Source organism: Pristiophorus japonicus, chromosome 14 (assembly GCF_044704955.1).
Source record: "Pristiophorus japonicus isolate sPriJap1 chromosome 14, sPriJap1.hap1, whole genome shotgun sequence".
NCBI lineage: Eukaryota > Metazoa > Chordata > Chondrichthyes > Pristiophoridae > Pristiophorus > Pristiophorus japonicus.
The window spans coordinates 65,210,916-65,236,338 of NC_091990.1; the positions used below are offsets into that span (position 1 = coordinate 65,210,916).

General features: G+C 45.6%; 1 protein-coding gene across 15 annotated transcripts in view; it reads left to right on the forward strand.

The window, feature by feature from the left end:
• The window catches only part of col16a1 (collagen, type XVI, alpha 1), a 618,256-nt gene that overhangs the window by 473,109 nt on the left and 119,724 nt on the right, over nt 1–25,423 (forward strand). For 13 of the 15 annotated variants that reach the window (XM_070899262.1, XM_070899261.1, XM_070899260.1 and 10 more), the window contains 4 exons: nt 2,883–2,936; nt 5,922–5,966; nt 16,546–16,662; nt 20,840–20,884. In XM_070899262.1, coding sequence (XP_070755363.1) covers nt 2,883–2,936; nt 5,922–5,966; nt 16,546–16,662; nt 20,840–20,884 — 261 coding nt within the window. The remainder of the gene's footprint in view (nt 1–2,882; nt 2,937–5,921; nt 5,967–16,545; nt 16,663–20,839; nt 20,885–25,423) is intronic. The other 2 variants (XM_070899263.1, XM_070899274.1) reach the window with 1 other exon arrangement.

Sequence of the window (25,423 nt, forward strand, 5' to 3'; positions counted from 1 at the left end):
CTTCACTCTAACACTGATACACCCTCCATCCCTCACTGTAACACTGATATATCCCACACCCCTCTCTGTAACACTGATACACCCCACAGCCCTCACTGTAACACTGATACACCCCACAGCCCTCACTGTATCACTGATATACCCCATGCCCCTCACTGTATCACTGATATACCCCACGCCCCTCACCGTAACACTGATATACCCCACACCCCTTACTGTAACATTCTGATATACTCCACGCCAATCACTGTAACACTGATACACCCCCCACCTCTCACTGTAAATCTGATACACCCCACAGCCCTTACTGTATCACTGATATACCCTACGCCCTTCACCATAACACTGATATACCCCACACCCCTTACTGTAACACTCTGATATACTCCACACCCCTCACTGTCACGCTGATATACTCCACACCCCTCCCTGTAACACTGATATATCCCACACCCCTCACTGTAACACTGATACACCCCACAGCCCTCACTGTATCACTGATATACCCCACGCCTCTCACTGTATCACTGATATACCCCACGCCCCTCACCGTAACACTGATATACCCCACACCCCTTACTGTAACACTCTGATATACTCCACGCCACTCACTGTAACACTGATACACCCCCCACCTCTCACTGTAAATCTGATACATCCCACAGCCCTTACTGTATCACTGATATACCCTACGCCCTTCACCATAACACTGATATACCCCACACCCCTTACTGTAACAGTCTGATATACCACATATCCTCACTGTAACACTGATATTCCCCACACCGCTCACAGTAACACTGATATACCACATACTCCTCACTGTAACACTTATATACCCCACACTCCTCACTAACATTGATATACTCCACACTCCTCACTGTAACACTGATACACCCCACACCCCCCACTGTAACACTGATAAACCCCACACCCCTCACTGTAACACTGATGTACCCCACATCCCTCGCTGTAACACTGATATACCCCACACCCCTCACAGTAACACTGATACACCCCACACCCCTCACTTTTACACTGATAAACCCCACATCCCTCACTGTAACACTGATAAACCCCACACCCCTCACTGTAACACTGATATACCCCACACCCCCCACTGTAACATTGATATATCCCATACCCCTCCCAATTGGGCTATTCGCCATCTGCAGCCCATCCCCCAAGCTATCTGCTGCAGCTACAATAAGGTGCTCTTTGTTGTTAATTTTGTGAAAATTCAGCGTAAAAACTATTTCATTGTATTACTTAAGAAATTAAATGCAGATGAAAGATTTCTGGGTGAAAGTCGTAGAGTGTGGAATTAAGCCCTAAAAAAGGAATCATGTCCATTTTATTCAGTTGATGTGTCTCACTGCTGGCACGGGTGGGTGGGCTTAAATGTTCCTGCACTATCCCACTTCAGATCAGGATCACCGTGAGAAGCTTGGCGGTCGTCTTTGGGATGATGGTGGGAAGTCTCCTGATGGATGGAGTTGACCCGTTAACAATCTTCTCTCCCTCCATTTTTCCCCCCTGCCCTCCCAACCCGCACAAGCCTGCTGAAGGCGTTGGTCTCAACGGGAGAGGACTCACAGTCTTTGGACCCATCAAATGCCACTCTGCTGGGACTGCTGCACCCCTGGCAACAGTGCTAGAAACAGCCCTTCCCAAACCTAGTGTTGCCAATTCTGATTGGACCGATTCCTGGAGTTTTCATGACATGACCTCCCGCCACCAACTGCTCCGCTCCCCCCAACGCCAATGTTTTTATACTGAATAAACAAAAATGTTCAAAGAAAATGAAACAAAATACAACTTTTTTGAATGCTGTAAAAGAGAAATCTTTAATTCCTGGAATTTCCAGGGCAATCCTGGAGGGTTGGGAACTCTAACTAAATCACCAGGCCCCAAAATTCAAACAGAAATATGGGGAGCTTATTTGCTTCGGCACTTCTCGCGCATGGTGTGATTGCTCAGTCAGGGCAGTGTGCGTGCTCCACATGGGATTTCCCATCCAATTTATTTAACGGATGGGCAGTCAAAGCTGGGAGTGCACAGGCTTCCGATCCGTGCATGACGTCACGCTCCTGCCATGTCCCAGGGCGTTCCCCCCATCTCACAGTGCCCGGTGCCACAAGGGAGATCTGCTGAGCTCATCCTGCTGTTTCACTGCATGCTGGAGATGGGAGGGAGGTATAACGGAACTCAGCAGACACTGTCACTCTGGTGCCACCCATCGCAACACGCAGAACCCGACTCCGCGGAGTTCGGGTGCCAAGGATGGAATGGGTCAGCAGGATTGGCACAAGGACCAGAGGGGAGATGAGGAGACACGTTTTTTACGCAGCAAGTTGTTGTGATCTGGAATGCACTGTCTGAAAGGATGGTGGAAGCATTCAATAGTAACTTTCAAAAGGAAATTGGATAAATACATAGATTGGAAGAATTTGCAGGGCTGTGGGGAAAGGGCAGGGGAACAAATGAATAGCTCTTTCAAAGCTGGCACAGGCACGATGGGCTGAATGGCCTCTTTCTATGTTGTGAGATTCTATTCTATGATTGCCCCGCTTCGGGTTAAAAAAGTCACGCAAAAACGGCTTCAAAATCATTTCACAGCGTGAAAGAAATCAGTCTAAACTGAAAATGAGGAACCTGGGCAGTAGCATACACGAGCTCCAGACTCCGCCAACGATTGAGAGCCCACACTAAAACAAGACGCCTCCCTATAACACTCTGACATAATCCACTACTTCTGTTTCCTTCACCAACAGGGACACTGTCTCATCCCCTTCCCCCACCCCGTGACACCATTCTCGCAACAACCTGCAGTGCACAGTGCTGGGGCCAAGCTTGCATCTAACGCTGTGTTTATTTTTCAGGGAATTCCCGGCAATGATGGGATGCCTGGTGTCCCCGGACTTCCAGGAGAGGTGGTGTGTACATTAGTAGCCGTAGATTTTTTGGATGTGGAGAGAGGAAGAGGAATATCATTGTCAGCCATGGCTCAGTGGGTAGCGTCTTGCCTCTAACTCAGAAGGTTACGGTTTCAAGTCCCACTCCAGAAACCTGAACACAAGAATTCAGGCTGACACTCCAGGGCATCACTGAGGAAGTGCTGCACTGCTGGAGGTGCTGTCTTTTGGATGAAACGTTAAACTTAGGTCCATCTTCTCTCTTAGGTGGATGTAAAAGATCTCTTGGCACTATTTTGAAGAAGAGCAGGAGAGTTACTCCAGTGTTTTGGCCAATATTTATCCCTCAATCAACATAACAAAAACAGATTATCACATTGATGTTTGTGGGAGCTTGCTGGGTGCAAATTAGCTGCCGCACTTCCTACATTACAACAGTGACGACATTTCAGAAGTACTTGATTGGCTGTAAAGCACTTCGGATGTCCTGCGGTTGTGAAAGGCATAATATAAATGCAAGTCTTTCTTTAATGTCTTCTGATGTTGTCTATAACTAACAGGACCCAATACCCATTCCCCCCACCCCCAACACTGCTTCCCCCCCCCCCCACACTACTCCCTCCCCTCTGCCCCCAACACCGCTCCCCCCTACCCCCAACACCACCACCCTGCTTACAACACCGCTCCCCAACCCCCCCAACCCCAGGAGCCCAGCCTAAATTCCAACCGCATGGCCCCAGTGCCTCTGGTAAAGTGATTGGTTATTTTTAGCCATTCCAAACACCAGGGCGACGATTTTGACTACTCTCGGCTGGTGGTAATCGGACGGTAATGCCTCAGAATGGGATTGATAGTCTTACCGCCCTGTTAACACGCCGATGCGGCCACCATCATTTTGAAAGGGGCCTCCCACTGGGTGTCCAAATCGCTCGTCTGTTTCAGGTGAGCCTCATTTTAATATGGAAATCGGTGTCCTATGGTGTAAATAGACCCCGATTGCTCTTTTAGGTAGGATCTGGTTGGAGCCTGCACCATGCTCACTCTGACCAGCTCCATAGGCGATGGAACGGAAGTGGCCCATCAAAAGTAAGTGTGGAATTATTTTTGTGGGTCCCAGAGTAGAAGGAGTACCCCGGAACCCATAAAATAATCTGGGCAATTGTGCCCCCCACCTCACCTGCCCACAACTTACCTCACTGGTGGCTGTCCCAGCGATTTCCAGGGCTCAACCAGACAAGCCGCATCCGGATCCCGTCTTAGCACCTGCACCCTGCTTGGCCAATGCAAATGAAGTCAGAGCCTCAATATCACAGATTGCCTCTTCACCACCATAATGTTCAATTGCTCAATAGTCAAAGGGGAGAAATTCAGGACGTTTGTGCCTCCCGTTAGCACCCCCGGGATACAAATGACTTTTCGCCGGGCGTGACTCCCGCTAAATTCCGCGGGGGTTTAGCAATGGCAGTAACCGGTAGCCCCCTGGCTCCGCTGCACCGGCGATGATGACGTCGTCACAGTGCACAGCGGCCCGTTTTTGGCCCGGCGCGAAAATTCGGGAGTGCCCCCTGAAGCTGCGCCCGGCTGTAGGCTAGTTAAAGGGGATGTGGCGCTCGCACATAAAAAATCGGCCGACTTACCGGTCGCGGCCCGTTGATGTGTCTGTGCCGCGATCTTGCAGTCCAGCACTCCACCCGGAACCCGCAGAGTCAGCAGCTAGGCCCTCCCCTTTAATAAAGGGGGTGGCCCCTTCAACACAGCAGCGCTACGCGTCCCAGTGCATAGGGCTGCGTCCCTCTCCATTTGCTTCCACCCTGCTCACGCCCCGCAGAGCAAGTGGAGCATGTTAACCCCAATATCACGAGTGGGGCAGGACTTCCGTGCCTATGTAGGAACTCCCACCTTGCGGCTATTAGCGCCCCTAAGCGGGGCACCACACAATATCCCCCCAAAATCTTGCACCTGGAGTTATATTTTCCCAGAAGAGAGATATCAAGTAACCTCTTCACCATCGTCCCCATGCCCCCCCCCCCCCCACCGCCCGCCTTCCCCCTCACCCTTCACCCCTGCCCCACAAGGAGAGCAACACTGCTGGACAAGGACTCAGTCATGTTTTGGGATTCCTACACTGGACCTACCACTTGGGTTCAGTGTTGATGACCACTCCTGTAAATGGACTTTGCATCCCCTATGTATCGGAGTGTGACTGTACCTCCCTAATCTGTAGCAGGTCTGGGATCTAACAGAGAATCCTTACCTCCATATTCCGGTTACTGGAATGCCTCCCTATCTGCCACGTGCTGCTGTCCTCAGTAGGAGACTGAACATACACTCCATCAGACAAATGTGAGGCGACAAATCAACAGACACACTTATTGAGCATTGAACCGGTAAATGAGCATTACTCAGTACAAACAGAACCTTTGCAGTCATTCCAAACTATGCTATTCTCCGCACGTTGTCAAAACAATAAAGATGTTTCTCCTGCGCAAACCCTCAGCATAAAATTCATCCTTTAAATGTAATTCATCATTCCTTAATTGACCAGACCTAGCTTCAGACTGACTGGGGGTCGATCTTTATTTTGTGCCCGAGTGTAAAATGGATGATGATGAATCAGTTGCCTGTTTTACATCTCTCCCTATTTTCATTAATATTGAAGTCAATGGGAATAAAACCTGTGCTACACTATCGCTTCAAGTCTGACTTTCTCCCACTGACTTTCAAGGAGAAAAAAGGACAATAAAAAACTATGGTCTGGAATTTCCAGTGAGCTGTTATCGCCATAACTTCACCATAACCTCTGACAGTGCAGCACTCTCGCAGTACTGCACTGGGAGTGTCAGTTCAAGATACTACAGTGGGACTTGAACCCACCTCCTTCCAACTCAGAGGTGAGAGTGCTACCCACTGAGCCACGGCGATGCCCTCAGCCTTGTATTCTTAGATTTAGAATTTTCTCCAGTTTCAATGAAATCATTATTTTAAAAATTGCCTTTTGTGTTTCAGCATCCACTGTCACTCGTTGCTGAGAGGAACACTTCATTCTTCAAGGTAAGCAGCACACTCCTGGAGACTGACTTTGAAGACCTTAGCCATATTTCAAAAGGGAATTGGATATATCCAATATATAATGAAATATGGCTAAATAAGGTGAAAACGTGAAAAAGAAAAGTTTTCAGGGCTGAGGGCCAAGAGCTGTGGAGTGGGACTAATTGGACAGCTCTTTCAAAGAGCTGGCACAAGCACGATGGGTCGAATTTTTTTTCTGTGTCGGGAAAATAACCTGTGAAATTATTAGCACACGGATAATTAATATGTTTAAATGAAAACCCTTAGCCAGTGCTTTAAGAGCTGTTAACCCATTTATTTTTAAAGGATTTGCACCTTTTTAACAAAAAATGGCAGTCGAAGGAATTCCACATAAACTGTGAAGCATTTAGATGCTCTGTTATTTTAAGACATTTCGCATTTATCGACACAAAGCTTCTGTGTCACTGATTACCCTACATTCAGGCCCACTGCCACACTTTTCCCCCATATCAGCAGAGGGGCCGTCCCGGGTCTGGCAATGAGCACAGAGGCCTCCAACAGTGCCAGAGAGGGTTGCAAACTCTCCAGGGTTAGCCTGGAGTCTCCGGGAATTGAAGATTCATCTCAGGACATTGCTGCGAGCAACCCAAGAGAAAAATCATTCAGGCATTTTAAAAATTGTGTTTTTTTTCATTTTCTTGAAAATATACTTTTGTTTATTAGTTATAAAAATATTGAAGATGAGAAAGGGGTTGTTTTGACGGTCAGTCGGGAATCATCCAATTGGCTTTCAGATTGATGCGGGAAGGCTGATGGGCGACCAATGGCGGGAGTGCGGGGGCGGGGCAAGTAAAGGCAGGAGGTCATGTGATGAAACCTGCAGGAATACATGCAACCAAAGTTGGCAAGCCTGAATGGATGCCAATTACTGAACTCGGGCAGTTAATCCATTTCTCTCGCTCAACCTGGCTTCCGATCAGATATTTACTGTGCGGGGAATCACAGCTCAGTGAGACAGCGCCGCAAGATGCAGGCTGGACTTTAGTTCATTTGCTTCAGTCTCCTGTCAGCTGTGACACTACTGTTCGGTTTCTGGACAGCTGAGTGACAGTATTGTTTTACTGAACCTCCACCTTTATATAGATATACACACACCCCCAAATCCACACAATCAGCAATTGAAGTTTCCAAGATTATGAAGAAAAGTGATAAGATGGGAATGGGATTGGGATTAGGCCATTATAAGAACATAAGAAATAGGAGCAGGAGTAGGCCATTTGGCCCCTCGAGCCTGCTCCGCCATTCAGTAAGATCATGGCTGATCTGATCCTGGCCTCAACTCCACTTCCCTGCCCGCTCCCGATAATCCTTGACTGCCCTATTGTTCAAAAATTTGTCTATCTCCACCTCAAATATATTCAATGACCCAGCCTCCACAGCTCTCTAAGGCAGAGAATTCCAAAGATTTACAACCCTCTCAGAGAAGAAATTCCTCCTCATCTCAGTTTTAAATGGCGACCCCTTATTCTGAAACTATGCCCCCTAGTTCTAGATTCCCCCATGAGGGGAAACATCCTCTCTGCTTCTACCCTGTCAAGCCCCCTCAGAATCTTATATGTTTCAATAAGATCACCTCTCATTCTTCTAAACTCCAACCTGCTCAACCTTTCTTCATAAGACAACTCTTCATCTCAGGAATCAGCCAAGTGAACCATCTCTGAACTGCCTCCAATGTAAGTATATCCCTTCTTAAATAATGAGACCAAAACTGTACAAAGTACTCCAGGTATGATCTCACCAATACCCTGTACAGTTGTAGCAGGACGTCCCTACTTTTATACTCCATTCCCCCTTGCAATAAAGGCCAACATTCCATTTGCCTTCCTAATTACTTGCTGTATGTTAGATCTCTTAACTTCAAATGAAATGCGAACTCCGGTTGTAGTTTTAATGTAATTTTATTCTGGCAGCAGCAACAAGCTTCTGGCTTTAAGCCAGACCTTTGTCCTTCTGAGACCACCTGGCCAAAATGGATGTACTTATACCTGGTTCAATTTACAGAAAAGAACTCGCCTTCTTTGACCTTATTGGCTCAATTGATAGTCTTTTAACCTTTTAATTGGCTCGCTACCCAAAGGTCCTAAAATGTCAAGTTGATTGATGACTTAATGCAACATGCTGAGTTGCAGGTAGCCGCTTTGACTTGGGGTCTGTGAATTTTCAAAACTGCAGCCAGGCTGCAGAGCTTGAATTCTCTATCAATCCCCCCTTTGATTCTTTCACAAACTGAATCATAAAACATCAGGTATCACTGGTTAAACATTCTACAAAATAATTTCATACATGTTAATAGAGTTTCCTTCTAAAATTTGTTGATGTGTTTCGCCACATGACCAGACCAGTAACTGACACACAAATTTATACCAACCCGAGTTCCATCGTGGCCACAATGGAAGTCTGGTTTTAGTAGGTTAATTCACCGTATTCCAATTTAATCCAAATCAATATCTTAATTCAACCAGTAAACAACCTTCCCTTAAGCATAACATACCCCTGTGCCACGTACAGACGGTCTGCTGGGACCTGCAAGGTGTCTCACCTGCGGGACAGCAGCTACAGCCGCCTGGTCGCAACAACATTTAATCAACATAAACAAACAATATAAAAGTAAAATAATTACAACGACTAGAATTAAACCTTCCACCAATGAAGTTCCTATTGAACCTAGCCATTCAGTGGCTCCGCTCCACAAAGTGAATGATGGGGGTTGCTTAAGTTTTTCTACCTCTTTTTGGATATGCTCCGCTAAGTGGGTATTTCTTCAGAGCTATCTGTGCAACACTCAGTTCCGAGTAGGGCGCAAGTACCTCCCTTTTCAGCCAGGATGTAGTCAAGGGCCAGTCTATTCTGTAGGGCTACTGTGCGGATTGCTACCATTTCTGCGTTGATTTTAACTAGGGCCTCTGAGGTATCATTGGCTACCCGTTCCACAACGGATGCCATGTTCATGGATTCCCTTGCCAGTTTGGCGGTCCCATACCTGGGGATCAGAATGGCAAAGAACCTCTCTGTTTCTGTGATAGTTCTCTTAGGACGGTGTAAATGTTCTGACAGTGACTTTATATGATACATATAAGGCACAATGTAGGCTAAATAGCAGGATCCCATCCAATTCTGGGGCAGCCAAGGGTAGGCCTTGTGGCCACACACCCAATAGGTGCCATTATAGGCAATGAAGGTTAGTTGTTTCTTTGTCAGCAACACTCCGGGGCCTGTCCAGGCTATTCCATCTGTTTTATTCAGAATCCCCGTTACGTTAAAAATTCCCACATCGGACCAGTTTGGACGGTTCTGTGGCTTGATTATATTATAATTCCGGGAGCAGTTACTATACCCCATATTTTGGCCTCCTTTGATGTTTCTAATCAGACAGACCGATTCCCCCGGTCTTCCTATTCCCATTGTATTAGTGATAACAAAAAATGGGGGCCGTTTGGAATTATTGTAGCACGGTTGGTATCCCTTCAAAGGTAGTCAGATTGTAACCTGCTGACTTCCATTTACGTGCCCAGTTTTCCATATCCTGAAACGCATTGCCTGTTTTGTTTTGATTAATTATCCACTCAGCCATTTCCGAGATATTCAAGGGAACTGGCCTCAAGGGAATCCCTCCCTTTGAGTGAATAGGAATATGCGCACACACCCAACAACTAGAAATGGAACCTTGTTTGGCATAAATGTATGACATATATAAAAAGGTATTTACATGTAATTCTCTTGCTACCCTACTATTTCCCTTTGGTGCAGAGGGTTGGCTAGTAAGAAGTAGGCCTATGCCTAGAATACCTACAAATAATAATACAGTAAATTTATACATTTTGGCAAAAAGTAATCGTCCTTATTAGATTTCAGCTTCAGTTACGGGTGCTCGTTTAACGTGTGAAGCGTGGATCCAGGCTTTCTTTCCTTGGACTTTAACAGCTGTCTGGGTGGTCAATAACACTTGATAAGGTCCCTCCCACTTGGCAACCAAAGGTTCTTTATGCAACTTTTTCACATACACCCAGACTCCCGGGATGATGTCGTGTCCTCCTTCGGGTGGATTACCCCAAGCTGCCGATACCTGTCGGGAAACAGAACTAATAGCATTGGTTAGGTTCTGACAGTATGATAACAAAGTGTCACTCATTAAGTGAACATCAGCTTTCCGTAAATCAATAGTTCCTGGCAGCGACATGGGTCTTCCTGTTATAATTTCAAATGGGCTTAGACCTGTAGTTCTGGTCAGGGTTGCCCTAATGCTACATAGCACTATTGGTAGTGCCTGGGGCCATGGTGTTCCTTCTTGGTGATATTTGGCAAGCCGTTGTTTCAGAGTTCGATTCATTCGTTCTACTTGTCCTGATGACTGTGGATGATTAGGACAGTGTAAATCCCACGTAATGTTCAGTAACCTACAGACTTCTTGGCAGACAGCACCTGTGAAGTGTGTTCCCTGATCTGAGTCAATGCTACTCGGGACTCCCCATCGGGGAATGTGATCCTTACACAAGACCTTTGCAGTGTGATTGGCTGTGGCTCTTTTAGTTGGGACAGCTTCTACCCATCTAGAGAATCTGTCGACCATGACAAGAATGTTAGTGTATCCTTGGCATGAAGGAAGAGATATATAATCAACCTGCAGATGCTGGAATGGTCCGACAGGGGCAGGGAGCCTCAGTTGGGGCATTACCGTGATGGGTCCAGAATTATTTTTCTGGCAGACCACACAGCGGTCTACTACCAGCTGGGCATGTTTTTTAAATCCCCGACCCCACCAGCTTTTCTGGAACCGTGCCGTCATCTGTTGTGAGGCCAAGTGTCCCCACAAGTGGATCTGTTGGGCTAAAAAAGGCATAAGCGCTTGTGGCGCGACTGGCTTGTCGGTAACTCTTTGTCTCCAGACACCATCTTCACATAGCTTAATTCCTGCCTCAATCCATGTCCATTTTTCCTCTCGGGAGCACTCGCCTTGCATTGTTTGAAGGTCTCGTGTCAGAGTCCTGAGTCCTTTCAATCTGCACACCTGTGTTAGTTCTTCTGGAGGAATGCCCTGTGAGGCGGCATCTTTAGCTGCCTGGTCGGCTAGGGCATTTCCCTGTGCTTCTGTGGTATTTCCCTTGGTATGGGCCTTACACTTCAGGATGGACACTTCCTGAGGTAATTGTATGGCCTCTAGTAAGTCTCGGACTTCTTTTCCATTTCGGATAGGTGTACCAGCAGCAGTGAGGAATCCCCTTTTCCATAACAGACCAAAGTCGTGAGCGACTCCAAAAGCATAACGCGAATCTGTGTAGACATTAGCTGTCTGTCCTTCTGCTATTCAACATGCTTCTGACACGGCCCGTAACTCGGCCTGTTGTGCTGACGTTCCTGAGGGTAAACATCCTTTTGCCACTTCCTCATATAAGGTTGTAACTGCCCATCCTGCTTTTCTGGTACCATTGTCAACAAAGGAGGAACCATCTGTAAACAGGATGAGGTCTGGGTTGTGCAGAGGCTCCTCTGCTGCTCAGGCTGCTTCTTCTGTTTCTTTTAAAATCTCCACGCAGTCATGCTCTTCACATTCTCCCCCCTCTTGCTCCCTCGATTCTGACATCGGGAGCATAGTTACGGGATTAACCGAGCTGGCCCGGACAATATGGAGATTAGGAGCTTCCAAAACTGCTGTCCAGCGGGTCCATCTAGCTGCCGTCACCTGAGACATTCTATTCATAGACAGCAAAGCGTGTACGGTGTGGGGACACTTGACAATCAGCTTTTGGTCGAGGACTAAACCCGCAGTGATCATTACCGCTCGACATGTAGCTTCCATGGTCCTTAGGCAACTTCCCCATCCGAGGGCTACCGCATTCAGTTTTGCCGAATAATAGCCAATAGGTCTTTGCCGATCCCCATGTTCTTGTGTCAGTATAGCTGTCATATATCCTTCTTTCTCATGGACAAACAGGGTAAATGGCTTACCACTGTCGGGGATTCCCAGAGCCGGTGCCGAACACAAAGCCTTTTTCAAACTCAGGAAGGCCTCTTGCTGTTCCTTAGTGAGGGTGATGGCTTCTTTCCCCTTTAAGATATCATTCAATGGCTGAGCAAGCTGTGTGAAGGAGTCAATCCAATTTCTGTTAAAGTTACACAATCCCAAAAAAGACCTTAGTTCCTGAATAGTGGTGGGTTTTTAGCAGCCCGAATGGCAGCAGTTCTATCCTGGGTAAGTTCTCTCTTTCCTTGTGAAATCTTTTGTCCCAGGTATACAACCTCTTCTTGGGATATTTGTGCTTTGTCGATGCTGGCTTTCTGTCCTTTCAGCCAAAGGTGGTCCAGCAAAGCTCGTAAATCTTGTTCATGCTGTTCTTCCGTGTTTGAAGCTAGCAGGATATCGTCTACATATTGGATGACTGTGGATGACAGGGGAGGTAATTCTCGCAAATGGCTTTGTAAAGCCATGTGGAATACCGTAGGGCTGTTGTGGAAACCCTGCAGTAACCGGGTCCAAGTATACTGTTGACCTTGGACAGTGAAAGCAAACCACTGTCGAACCTCCGGTGCCAGAGGCACCGACCAAAATCCGTTGGCCATATCTATAACCGAGAAATATTTATGTTCCGGTTTGAGGGCATTAAAAATGGTGGAGGGATCTGCGACCAAAGGAGCTTTTTGATCAATACACTGGTTAGCTTTCCTATAATCGACAGTCAAACGCCAAGCCTCATTAGATTTCTGTACTGGCCACACGGGGCTATTGGAGGAGCTATGCGTTTTAATAAGCACCCCTTGTTTCTCCAATTGCTGAATAACCGGTAAGATTCCCACGATGGCAGTTGGACTGATGGGATACTGTTTAGTGCATGGAGGCTTGGTCCCTGTAAATGACGCAGGCTCCATCTGGAGTAGGCCACAATTGTTCTTATCTTTAGCCCATATCGGGTGTTCCTTCAATTCTTCTTTCTTCAAAGTTCTAATTGACCATGTCACCCGACCATTCTTGAAGTGCAACGATGAATCTATTTGGATTAGAACGTCCATTCCCAAAAGGGGTTGATCTACTGGGCCTATCCAGACCGGCGTGGTTAGTTCATGTAGACCCAGCCCTATAAGTACCAGTGTTGTCCTTTTAATTTCCATTTTATGGCTCCAAACTCCATAGGCTGTACATGCCCTACCATCCAACGACAAAAAGTTTCCATATTGTAGGGGTAAGCATGTTAATTCCGCCCCTGTGTCTAAAAGACAGTCCACATCCTTATCGCCCACCTTCACAGTTATATATAGCCCATCTCCCCTTTGTTGTATTAGTGCGAGGAGGGGGGCCAGGGTGGGCTCTAATCGTTTTTTGCTATCCCAAGTAACTCCTTCTGTTGTTGTATTGTCAGTCGCTTAAATGCTTCTATGAGGTCGTTATCTTGTGACAAGCCTGGTTTGTTGGCTGAATTGTATCCCTGGCTGCGTCCTCTTCCCCGGCCACGACCTTGCTGTTTTGCCCTGCACGTCTTGGCCCAGTGTCCTTCTTTCCCACAATAATGACATTTTACGGGTAATTTTCCTTATGACTGTTTATCGGAATCCTGGTATTTCCATCCCATAGCCTGTACAGCTCAGACTTTAGCTCCCATATCCCTGTTTAATTGGTTACATCGATCCACCAACGCTGCAAAGGTAGTTCCTCTACCTTCCCAGTCTGGTAACACTACCTTAAGCATTTTGGACAGTTCTGGCTTTAGACCTGCCACGAAAGCTGCTTTCAGGGGTCCAAACACTTGTTCATCCATTTCCTCATCCGTATTATTCATACCCGAATGTTCTAGCCACGTGCATCTAAACCGCTCGTCATACTCCAGGACCTCCTCTGTTCATTTCTGTTGGCAGGCTGCAATTTTTCCCCAGTCTGTCTTAGCTGGACTGAAGGCTTGCAGCCAGTGTTTAATCACCTCCCATCCTGCGTTTAATTCTTGCTCATCCTGCCCCAAAGATTCTTCTACCTTGTCGTACAATTTTCTTCCCTGTGTTTTTGGCACCATTATGGTCAAAATTTGCACTCCATCCCAGGGATGAAGTTGATATATATTTCTTAAGCGGTCCAATTGGTCCCATGTTTTCACTCCCCCTTTCTTTGGATTGGGCAATTCCTTGGACCAATTATCAATTTTCTCTGGGTCTGCCGGATCATGAACTAAGTATTCTGCATACACCCTTTTCCTCGTTTTTTTGGTTCCGCCCTCATCCGCAGTCTCTTCTGATTTGACTACAACTCGTCTTTTTTTAAACGGGGCAAAGCGCACCCCTAATTCTTCATCGTTCGACCCTGTATCGTCAGAGGACTCAGAATCCGTATCTATTCCTTGGTCGTGTCTTCGGGTTTGCGCTTTTAATTTATCCAAACATGGGTACTCTGGGAATTGACCGATACATTTTCCTTTTCCTATTACTGTCTCTTGACCTAATTATTTTTTCCATTCTTTAATTTCACCTATAAGATCTTTAACTTCCGCTTCCGACTTTTCAAGTTCAAATCTTTTCTGTCGCAGCTGTACACAAACAGCTTGCAATTGGTCCTTTGTACTGGTCAGTTCTCGATCATGTTGGGAACGCATTATAATTTCATTCCGCTTTCGGATCTGTCCCATAACGGCTAGGGACCATCTAGTTCGCTCTTTATTTTTCATACGGGTCGTTTTTCCCCAGACCCTTTTAATCTCGTCCAAGGACCATTGTCCTTTGGAGGTACCGTATTTTTGTTTGATCTTAATACAGGTTTTAGATAAGTTGAATTGTTGCTCTATGTCTTCTTTCTACAGTTGGAGGATTTCATCTATCGAAACTTCAGGTGTTGCCTGCCCACCTTTAACAGTTGTAGGCAATTCTTTGCTCTTATCTGCTGCTGCCATAATATTGATTTCTTTACTGGGGTCTCGAGTCGTAGACTTTCCAGCCGATCAGTAGGTCGATGATTAATTAACTAACACACCGCCGAAGTTAGATATCTATGGGACCTCGAGCCGACTACCAACCGGAGAGTTCACAAACCGGAGGCTTTCGGAATCGTGTAGAAGGAGAGGCGAATTTAGACTTTTGACGGAGGACTTTTATAAAGAGGTGTCCTTACCTCAGGTCCGATGTCCAAAATTCAGTTTCTTCCCTCAGCGATCCTGTTCGTGATGCCAAAATTGTTAGATCTCTTAATTTCCAATGAAATGCGAACTCCGGTTGTAGTTTTAATGTAATTTTATTCTGGCAGCAGCAACAAGCTTCTGGCTTTAAGTCAGGCCTTTGTCCTTTTGAGACCACATGGCCAAAATGGCTGTACTTATACCAGATTTACAGAAAAGAACTCGCCTTCTTTGACTTTATTGGCTCAATTGATCGTCTTTTAATCTTTTAATTGACTCGCTACCCAAAGGTCCTAAAATGTCAACTTGATTGATGACTTAATGCAACATGCTGAGTTGTACGTAGCCGCTTTGACTTGGGGTCTGTGAATTTTCAAAACTGCAGCCAGGCTGCAGAGCTTGAATTCTCTATCACTGTACCTGAATGCTAACTTTTTGAGTTTCATGTACAAGGCTCCTTTTTCTATGACTCCCAGATCCCTCTGTACCGCAACATTTTGTAGTCTCTCTCCATTTAAATAATAATTTGTTTTCTTATTCTTCCCACCAAAGTGGATAACCTCACATTTTCCCACATTATACTCCATCTGCCAAAATTTTGCCCACTCATTTAACCTCACTATATCCCTTTGCAGATTCTTTGTGTCCTCTTCAAAACTTGCTTTCCCACCTCTCTTTGTATCATCAGCAAATTTGGCTACCTTACACTCGGTCCCTTCATCCAAGTCATTAACATTGTAAATATTTGAAGCCCCAGCACTGATCCCTGTGGGAACCTACTAGTTACAGTTTGCCAACTAGAAAATGACCCATTTATCTTGACTCTCTGTTTTCTGTTAGTTAGCCAATCCTCTATCCACACTAATATATTACCCCCCCAACCTTGTGAGCCATTCAGTCCCTTAAGCCTGTTCCGCCATTAAAATAGCTTTATAAACAAGCTTTATCGAGGATTATGGAACAAAGGCGGGTAAATGGAGTTAAGATACAGATCACCCATGATCTAATTGAATAGTGGAGCAGGCTCGAGGGGTTGAATGGCCTCCTCCTGTTCCTGTGTTCTTTCTGGTGTTTTGTTCACAAGTTAAAAATCCAGAAGATAGAAGTAGGAATAGAACCTGGGCAGAACGTTTCAAAATAAAGAGTATTAGATTTGGGCAAAATGATACTGGGAGGATCATCATAGTATAAATGGGCTCAATTTGCAGCTGAAAATCTTCCTGGAGAGGAAAACGATTGAGTAGCACTCTGCTGTATCTCTATTTATAGTATACATGGTGGTATAACCCTTTATATTTAATGTGCAATAGGTATTCTCCTTCTAGTGGCCGATATCTGGCTGCCAGATTCGGAATTCCAATGTTGCGCTGTTTCTTGGGTTGCTGGTGTTGATACAACAGTGTCACCTTTTACTTCCTTTTGATCCTTATTTTCACCATTATGTTTTCTCTCTGTAGAGTTTTTGTGGTAACTGCAGTTCTGGATTCCCTGGAGCACAGGCATTCACAGGGCTGAAGGTGGAGCAGACTGAGCATGGCACTCCAGGGGCAGCTGGTGTGGACCATTGTGAAAAGGTCAGTGTGAAATTATCAGGTGCCATCTCCGTCCAGTCTTTGTTCTGCGATCCTGCCATGAGGAGGTGCTCGAACTTCCGCCAGGAGGCCTCTGTCCTGGACCACTTCAGCATCTTCAGTTCAGAGGGAGAATCGCCAAAGGACCTATTTTCAAACACCCCTCTTCAAAAGTTGAGCAAACACAAGGATTCTCCTTCTCAGGCCTCCCCTTAATCTTCCTTTGGAAAAATGCCCCAACTTGTTCAATCTTTCCCAATAGTTGCAATCTCTCAGTTTTGGAACCATCCTTGTAAATCTGTTTTGCACTTTCTCCAGTGTTCCGGTGCTTCTATGTCCTTTTTATCGTATGGAGACCAGAACTATGCACAGTGGCCTGACCAGGATCCTATATAAGTTCAACATAAATTCTATACCCTTAGAATAAATCCCAGTGCTTTGTTGGCATTTTGAATGGCTTTGCTGACCTCCGATAATGCTTTTAACGATTGGTTTACCTGTATCCCTAGATTCCATTACTATCCTACCCCATTCAGCTTCTTATTTTCTAAGATGTAAGTGATGTTTCTATTTTTCCTACCAAAGTGCATCACCTCGCATTTATCCATGTTAAAGTTCAATTGCCACTTAACTTCCCCTTCTGCAAGTTTTCGAATGTCTTCTTGTATTGCGTTGCATTCTTCCTCACTGTGAGCTGTATGCTAAGTCCAAATCATTGATGTAAATTGTGTGCGACAGTGGTCCTAGCACTGATTCTTGTGGAACACTGCTTTCTACCTTCCTCCAAGCTGAATAACTGCCTTTTACTGCCTGTAGGTTAAGGGGCTTTTTTGATTGAGGCTTTTAGGATTTTGAAAGTAATTGATAGGGTAGATAGAGAGAGACACTTTTTCCACTGGTGGGAGAGTCTAGGACAAGAGGACATGATGGGAAACTAGGCAAACTAATGGGATTACGGACAAGTCCCCTGGATTCTAGGGTCTTAAAAGAAGTGGCTACAGAGATAGTGGATGCATTGGTTGTAATCTACCAATATTCCCTGGATTCTGGAGAGATCCCAGCAGATTGGAAAACCATAAATGTAACGCCCCTATTTAAGAAAGGAGGGAGACAGAAAGCAGGAAACTATAGACCAGTTAGCCTAACATCTGGCATTGGAAAAATGCTAGAGTCCATTATTAAGGAAGTAGCAGAACATTTAGAAAAGCATAATGCAGTCAAGCAGAGTCAGCATGATTTTATGAAAGGGAAATCATGTTTAACAAATTTGCTGAATGGAGAAAGAGAACCAGTAGATGTGGTGTATTTGGATTTCCAGAAGGCATTCAGTAAGGTGCCACATAAAATGTTACTGCACAAGATAAAAACTCATGGGGTTGGGGGTGATATATTAGCATGGATAGTGGATTGGCTAATTAACAGAAAACAAAGAATCGGGATAAATGGGTCATTTTCAGGTGTGAAAACTGTAACTAGTGGGGTGCCACAGGGATCAGTGCTGGGGCCTCAACTATTTACAATCGACATTAATGACTTGGATGAAGGGACCGTGTGTAATGTAGCCAAATTTGCTGATGATACAAAGATAGATGCAATGCAAGTTGTGAGGAGGTCGCAAAGAATCTGCAAAGGGTTATAGACAGGCTAAGTGAGTGGGCAAAAATTTGGCAGGTGGAGTATAATGTGGGAAAATGTGAGATTATCCATTTTGGCAGGAAAAATAAAAAAGCAAATTTTTATTTAAATGGGGAGAGATTACAAAATGCTGCGGTACAGAGGACATGAAACTCAAAAAGTTAGTATGCAGGTACAGCAAGTCATTAGGAAGGCAAATGGAATGTTGGCCTTTAATGTAAGGGGGATGGAGTATAAAAGTAAGGAAGTCCTGCTACAACTACAGGGCATTGGTGAGATCACACCTGGAGTATTGCGTACAGTATTGGTCTCCTTATTTAAGGAGGGAATATTTGCATTGGCGGCAGTTCAGAGAAGGTTAACTAAGTTGATTCCTGAGATGAAGGGGTTGTCATATGAAGAAAGGTGAGCAGGTTGGGCCTATACTCATTGGAGTTTAGAAGAATGAGAGGTGATCTTATTGAAACATATAAGATTCTGAGGGGGCTCAACAGGATAGATGTAGAGAGGATGTCTCCTCTCATAGGAAATCTAGAACTGGGAGACATAGTCTCAGAATAAGGGGTCGTCCATGTAAAACAGAAATGAGGAGGAAATTTTTCTCTCAGAGGGTCATGAATCTTGGGAATTCTCGGCCCCAGAGAGCTGTGGAGGCTGGGTCATTGAATATATTTAAGGTGGAGATAGACAGATTTTTGAAAGATAGGGGAGTCAAGTGTTATGGGGAGAGGGCAGGGAAGTGGAGTTGAGGCCAAGATCAGATCAGCTGTTAGATCTCTTAATTTTAATGAAATACGAACTCCGATGGTAGTTTTAACTTTTTAATCTTGGCAGAGAGTAACAAGCTGCTAGCTGATTGCCAGTTTCTTTGTCTTACTGAGACACATGGTCAAAATGGCTGTATTTTATACCGGGTTCAATTTACAGAAAAGAACTCGCCTTCTTTGACCTTATTGGCTCAATCAATATTCTTTTAACATTTTAATTGGCTCGCTACCCAAGGTCCGAAAATGTCAAGTTGATTGATGAGTTAATGCTACATGCCGAACTGCATGTAGCAGCCTTGACTTGGGGGTCTGTGAGCCTGTTTGAGTACTCTATCATCAGCCATGATCTTATTGAATGGCGGAGTCGGTTCGAGGGGCCAAATGGCCTACTCCTGTTCCTATTTCTTATGTTTTTATGTTCTTATAACTTTAAAATCAGAGCCAGGCCGCTCAGCAGAGAAGTTTGGAAACACTTCTTCATGCAAGGGCTGGTAGAAATGTGGAACCCTCCCTCACAAAAACATTAGATTATTTTTTTAAGTTATTTATTCCTGGGATGCGGGAGTCACTGGCAAGGCCGGCATTTATTGCCCGTCCCTTACTGCCTTTGGTGGTCTTCTTGAACTGCTGCAGTCCGTGTGCTGAAGACTTTGTTAAGCGGTTTGGTGCAATCAAGTGGCTTGCTAGTGAGATGGCAGTTCAGAGTCAACCACATTGCTGTGGGTCTGGAGTCACACACAGGCCAGACCAGATAAGGACGATAGATTTTATTCCCTAAAGGCCATTAGTGAAGCAGTTGGGTTTTTCCAACAATCCAGTAGTTTCATGATTACTGATACCAGCTTTTTATTCCAGATTTATTTAATAAACTGAATTTAAATTCTCCAGCTGCCGTGGTAGGATTTGAACTCGCGATCCCAGATTTTTAGTCTAGATCTCTGGAGTACTTGTCCAGTAACATAACCACTATGTTATCGTAACCCGTAGCTCCATTAAAATTTTCAGTCTGAGATCGATAGATTATTGCTAGCCAAGGGTATCAAGGGATATTGAGCCAAGTTGGGTGGATGGAGTTAGAATACAGATCAGCCATGATCTCATTGAACAGCGGAACAGGCTCAAGTGGCTGAATGGCCTCTTCCTTTTCCTGTGTTCCTAGGACTTCCCTGAAGCCTCCAAGAGTGATCGGTCCTCTGTTGCAAGGATCATCTCTGTGGGTCCGTGAGGGGATGATCTGTTGTCAACCCCAGAAATGAATATCAGTTAAGATGTGACTGGTAGTGTCCTGGCCTCAATGTGAGTGAAGCCCTGTATCTGAGCATTGATTAAAGTTTTAGAACCAGTGGCAAACCCTTTGTTGGGTCTATGGAATTCGGAAAGTTTCCCAGTTTTACATATAACGATGGACAGGAAAAAAACATTCAAACCATCAAGGCCAACCCATCCAGACATGGTACAGCCCCATTCACAGTGTATCACCTCCCCCCGCCCCCAACCCACTCCTGCCGCAGTATCTTATTTCCCTGGAAGAGCGAAAAAGCCGAGGAAAGTACTTGGGAACAATTGAATGCATATCTCTGGGGAATTCCTCTCTGACCCTAAATCTGTCAAGTAATGAAATTGGAATAACTCCTGCGTCACCTCAAATCGTAGCTACAATGGGGAACGTCTTCTCTGTAGAACGCGGCAAGCTATCTCTTCAAGGAAAGCAGGGAGACCATATCTGCTCCTGTTCCTGTGCACTGTTAATGTAACCGAAGTGTTTCTTTCCTCCACAGTGCAAGCTGCAGCAGCGTGGACTACCCAGTACGGAGGAGCAGAGGGTACGTAGTGGGAAACACCAAAACGTTACTACACTAATGGTCCTTGTTCCTATGGTTTTTGTGCTGAGATGCTGGATGGTTAGGGCACAGGGTGCACCAGAGTCACTAGCTGCTCCCACTCCTGTAAACTTCTCTACTCAGAGAGTGGTTAGAATGTGAGACTCGCTACCACAGTGAGTAGTTCAGGTGAATAGCACAGATACATTCAAGGGGAAGCTACTGGCTTAGTGCATAGCTTGCTTGCCTCTGAGTCAGAAGGGTGTGGATTCAAGTCCCACTCCAGGGACTTGAGCACAAAAATAAGCTAGGCTGTCACTTCAGTGCAGTGTTGAGGGAACACTGCACTGTCGGAGGTGCCGTATTTCGGATGAGACGTTAAACCGAGGCCCCCTCTGCTCTCTCAAGTGGATGTAAAAGATTCCGTGGCACTATTTAGAAGAAGAGCAGGGGAGTTATGGAGATGGCAGAAACTCTGAACAAATATTTACGGTAGAGGACACTAACAATATCCCAACAATGGATAGTCAAGGGGCTATAGGGGGGAAGGAACTTAACACAATCACAATCACTAAGGAGGTAGTACTCAGTAATATAATGGGATGAAAGGCAGATAAATCCCCTGGATCTGATGGCTTGCATCCTAGGGTCTTAAGAGAAGTAGCAGCAGGGATAGTGGATGCACTGGTTGTAATTTACCAAAATTCCCTGGATTCTGAGAAGGTCCCAGCAGATTGGAAAACTGCAAATGTAACACCCCTATTTAAAAAAAGGAGGCAGACAAAAAGCAGGAAACTATAGACCAGTTAGCCTAACATCTGTGGTTGGGAAAACGTTGGAGTCCATTATTAAAGAAGCAGTAAGAGGACATACGGAAAAGCATAATTCGGTCAGGCACAGTCAGCATGGATTTATGAAGGGGAAGTCATGTTTGACAAATTTGCTGGAATTCTTTGAGGATGTAACGAAGAGGGTGGATAAAGAGGAACCAGTGGATGTGGTGTATTTGGACTTCCAGAAGGCATTTGGCAAGGTGCCACATAAAAGGTTACTGCACAAGATAAAAGTTCACAGGGTTAGGGGTAATATATTAGCATGGATAGAGGATTGGCTAATGGACAGAAAACAGTGAGTCGGGATAAATGGTTCATTCTCGGGTTGGCAATCAGTAACTAGTGGAGTGCCGCAGGGATCAGTGCTGGGACCCCAACTATTTACAATCTATATTAACGACTTGGAAGAGGGGACCGAGTGCAACGTAGCCAAGTTTGCTGACGATACAAAGATGGGAGGAGAAGCAATGTGAGGAGGACACAAAAAATCTGCAAAAGGACATAGACAGGCTAAGTGAGTGGGCAAAAATTTGGCAGATGGAATATAATGTTGGAAAGTGTGAGGCCATGCACTTTGGAAGAAAAAAAATCAAAGAGCAAGTTATTATTTAATTGGTGAAAGATTGCAAAGTGTTGCAGTTCAGCGGGACCTGGGGGTACTTGTGCATGAAACACAAAAGGTGCAGCAAGGCCAATGGAATCTTGGTCTTTATTGCAAAGGGAATGGAGTATAAAAGCAGGGAAGTCTTGCTACAGTTGTACAGGGTATTGGTGAGGCCACACCTGGAATACTGCGTGCAGTTTTGGTTTCCATATTTACAAAAGGATATACTTGCTTTGGAGGCAGTTCAGAGAAGGTTCACTAGGTTGATTCCGGTGATGATGGGGTTGACTTATGAGGAAAGGTTGAATAGGTTGGGCCTCTACTCATTGGAATTCAGAAGAATGAGAGGTGATCTTATCGAAACCTATTAGATTATGAGCGGGCTCGACAAGGTGGATGCAGAGAGAATGTTTCCACTGATGGGGAAGTCTAGAACTAGAGGGCATAATCTTAGAATAAGGGGCCGCCCATTTAAAACTGAGATGAGGAGAAATTTCTTTTCTCAGAAAGTTGTGGATCTGTGGAATTTGCTGCCTCAAAGAGCTGTGGAAACTGGGACATTGAATAAATTTAAGACAGAGTAGACAGTTTCTTAACCGATAAGGGAATAAGGGTTTATGGGGAGCGGGCAGGAAAGTGGACCTGAGTCCATGATCAGATCAGCCAAGATCGTATTAAATGGTGGAGCAGGCTCGCAGGGCCGTATGGCCTACTCCTGCTCCTATTTCTTATGTTCTATGTTATCTCCATTGAGGGATAAATATTGGCCAGGACAATCAACATAACAAGAAAACAGATTATCTGGTCATTTTCACACTGCTGTTTGTGAGAGCTTACTTGTACGCAAATTGGCTGCCGCGTTTCCTACATTACAACAGTGACTGCACTTCAAAAGTACTTCATTGGTTGTAAAGCACTTTGAGACTTCCGGTAGTCGTGAAAGACGCTATATAAACCCAAGTCTTTTTTTCTTTTAAATCAACACATGAGGGAGAAAGGAATAGAAAGGTATGTTGATGGGGTGAGATGAAGAGAGGTGGGAGGCAATGTTCCCTTTAAGCTGTGCACCCTCTCCCGCAGCACTCTGCAGCTCCCGCGCAGGTGGCTCACCAGCTTTTAAATAGGCAAAACTACAGTTGCATGGTACAGAGAGACCTGGGGGTCCCTGTGCATGAAACACAAAAGTGAGTATGCAGGTACAGCAAGTAATCAGGAAGGCAACTGGAATGTTGGCCTTTATTGTAAGGGGGATAGAATATAAAAGCAGAGACGTCCTGCTCAAAACTGTACAGGGTATTGGTGAGGCCACACCTAGAGTACTGCGTACAGTTTTGGTCTCCATATTTCAGGAAGGATATACTTGCATTGGAGCCTGTTCTAGAGAAGGTTCACTAGGTTAATTCTGGAGCTGAGGGGGTTGACTTATGAAGATAGTTTGAGTAGGTTGGATCTATACACATTGGAGTACAGAAGAATGATATTTCCACTCAGGGGAATCTAAAACTAGGGGACATAGTTTCAGAATAAGGGTCTGCCCATTTAAAACTGAGATGAGGAGGAATTTCTTCTCTCAGAGGGTTGTAAATCTGTGGAATTCTCTGTCCCAGAGAGCTGTGGAGGCTGGGTTATTGAATATATTTAAGGCAGAGATAGACAAATTTTTGAGCGATAAGAGAATAAAGGGTTATGGGGAGCGGGCAGGGAAGTGGAGCTGAGTCCATGATCAGATCAGCCATGATCTTAGTAAATGGCGGAGGAGGCTCGAGGGGCCAAATGGCCTACTCCTGCTCCTATTTCATATGTTCTTTTGGATGGGCCGTGCAGCTCCTTAAAAAGGCCGCACACTCCAAAAGATTAAAGGGAACATTGATGGGAGGAGACCTGTTCCAAACACGGGAGCACATATTGGGATCTCTGGAACACATTCCCATAATATTCCACAAAAGGACAAAAATTCCAAGGAATCACATCTCCAAGTTGCCGATAAGCGCTCCCAACAGGCAAAGTTCTGTACCAGGGCCGGATGTTCGTAAAGTTAGCCCAAGTGCCAGTTGTATGGATTCATTCAAACTTTACATTTGTGTCTTTCATAAAATCTGTCCCAGTCAGCGTGCGGAGATCCCAGAGGATAGATCAGTACATAAACCCCTAATCAATGACCTTATTAGACTTGGAACAGGAGCTCTGTAATATAGTGGTTAATACTTCAGCCTTTCAACTGTGAGACATGGAGGCCGAAATTGCCCCTCTCCTTCAGACCTGTTACCACTGGCCGCTGACTTTTCGTGAAATGGCCACCGTTAGCCCAATTGCCCTCCTGAGTTTTCCCGGAGGTGCCCCGATCCTCCCCCACCCGCCCTCAACCCCGCACGTTATTGCTGATCCGTCTTAAGCACATCATCACTGTGCGCACCGCCAATCCTACCCCTTGACGGCGATATTCCCCCATCGAAAATCTTCAGCCTGCCTGGCGGTGCCAAAACCTGCTTTTTTCCGGTGGTCCAGTGAGGCTGTGGCCTTCTGCAGTGGCGGTGCGGCTTCTCTTAAAGGGGGGGAATGCACTGCCGCTGCCGCTGCCGCTGCCGCTGCCGCTGCCATGTCGTCCTGACAAATATGCCCCGTGTTCGGCCAGGCCACCAGGACCACTCTTGGGTACCAAGCCGCTGGCGCAGATGAAACTCTCCCTGGTGGCCAAGTGAGCCGAAGTTTTAAAATCGCGGAGGCTCTCCCCTATAAATGAAGGGGAGAGCCGTGATGACACGATGCCGTGATGACATCATCGCGGCGGTGACTCCGCTCCGCACCCGACTTCCGCCCCTCAGTTGTTGTCACCACCGTGTTTCCGCCCCTCAGTTGTTGTCACCACCGTGTTTCCGCTCCTCAGATGTAGTCACTGCCCCCGTAATGATCGAGTTCCAGATCCCTGGAAAAAAAAACAACAAAGAGCCGAATGTTGCTCAAGAGGCGACCTGAACTGCAGCTGCGGTAAAAGTCATCGAAACGGTTTTGGGCGGGGAGCAATTTCTACCCCATAGATTTAAATCTCACCTGGAGTAATTGGTCGGAAAGGTCTTGTCTCTATGAGTGCCATCCTACATCAAATGA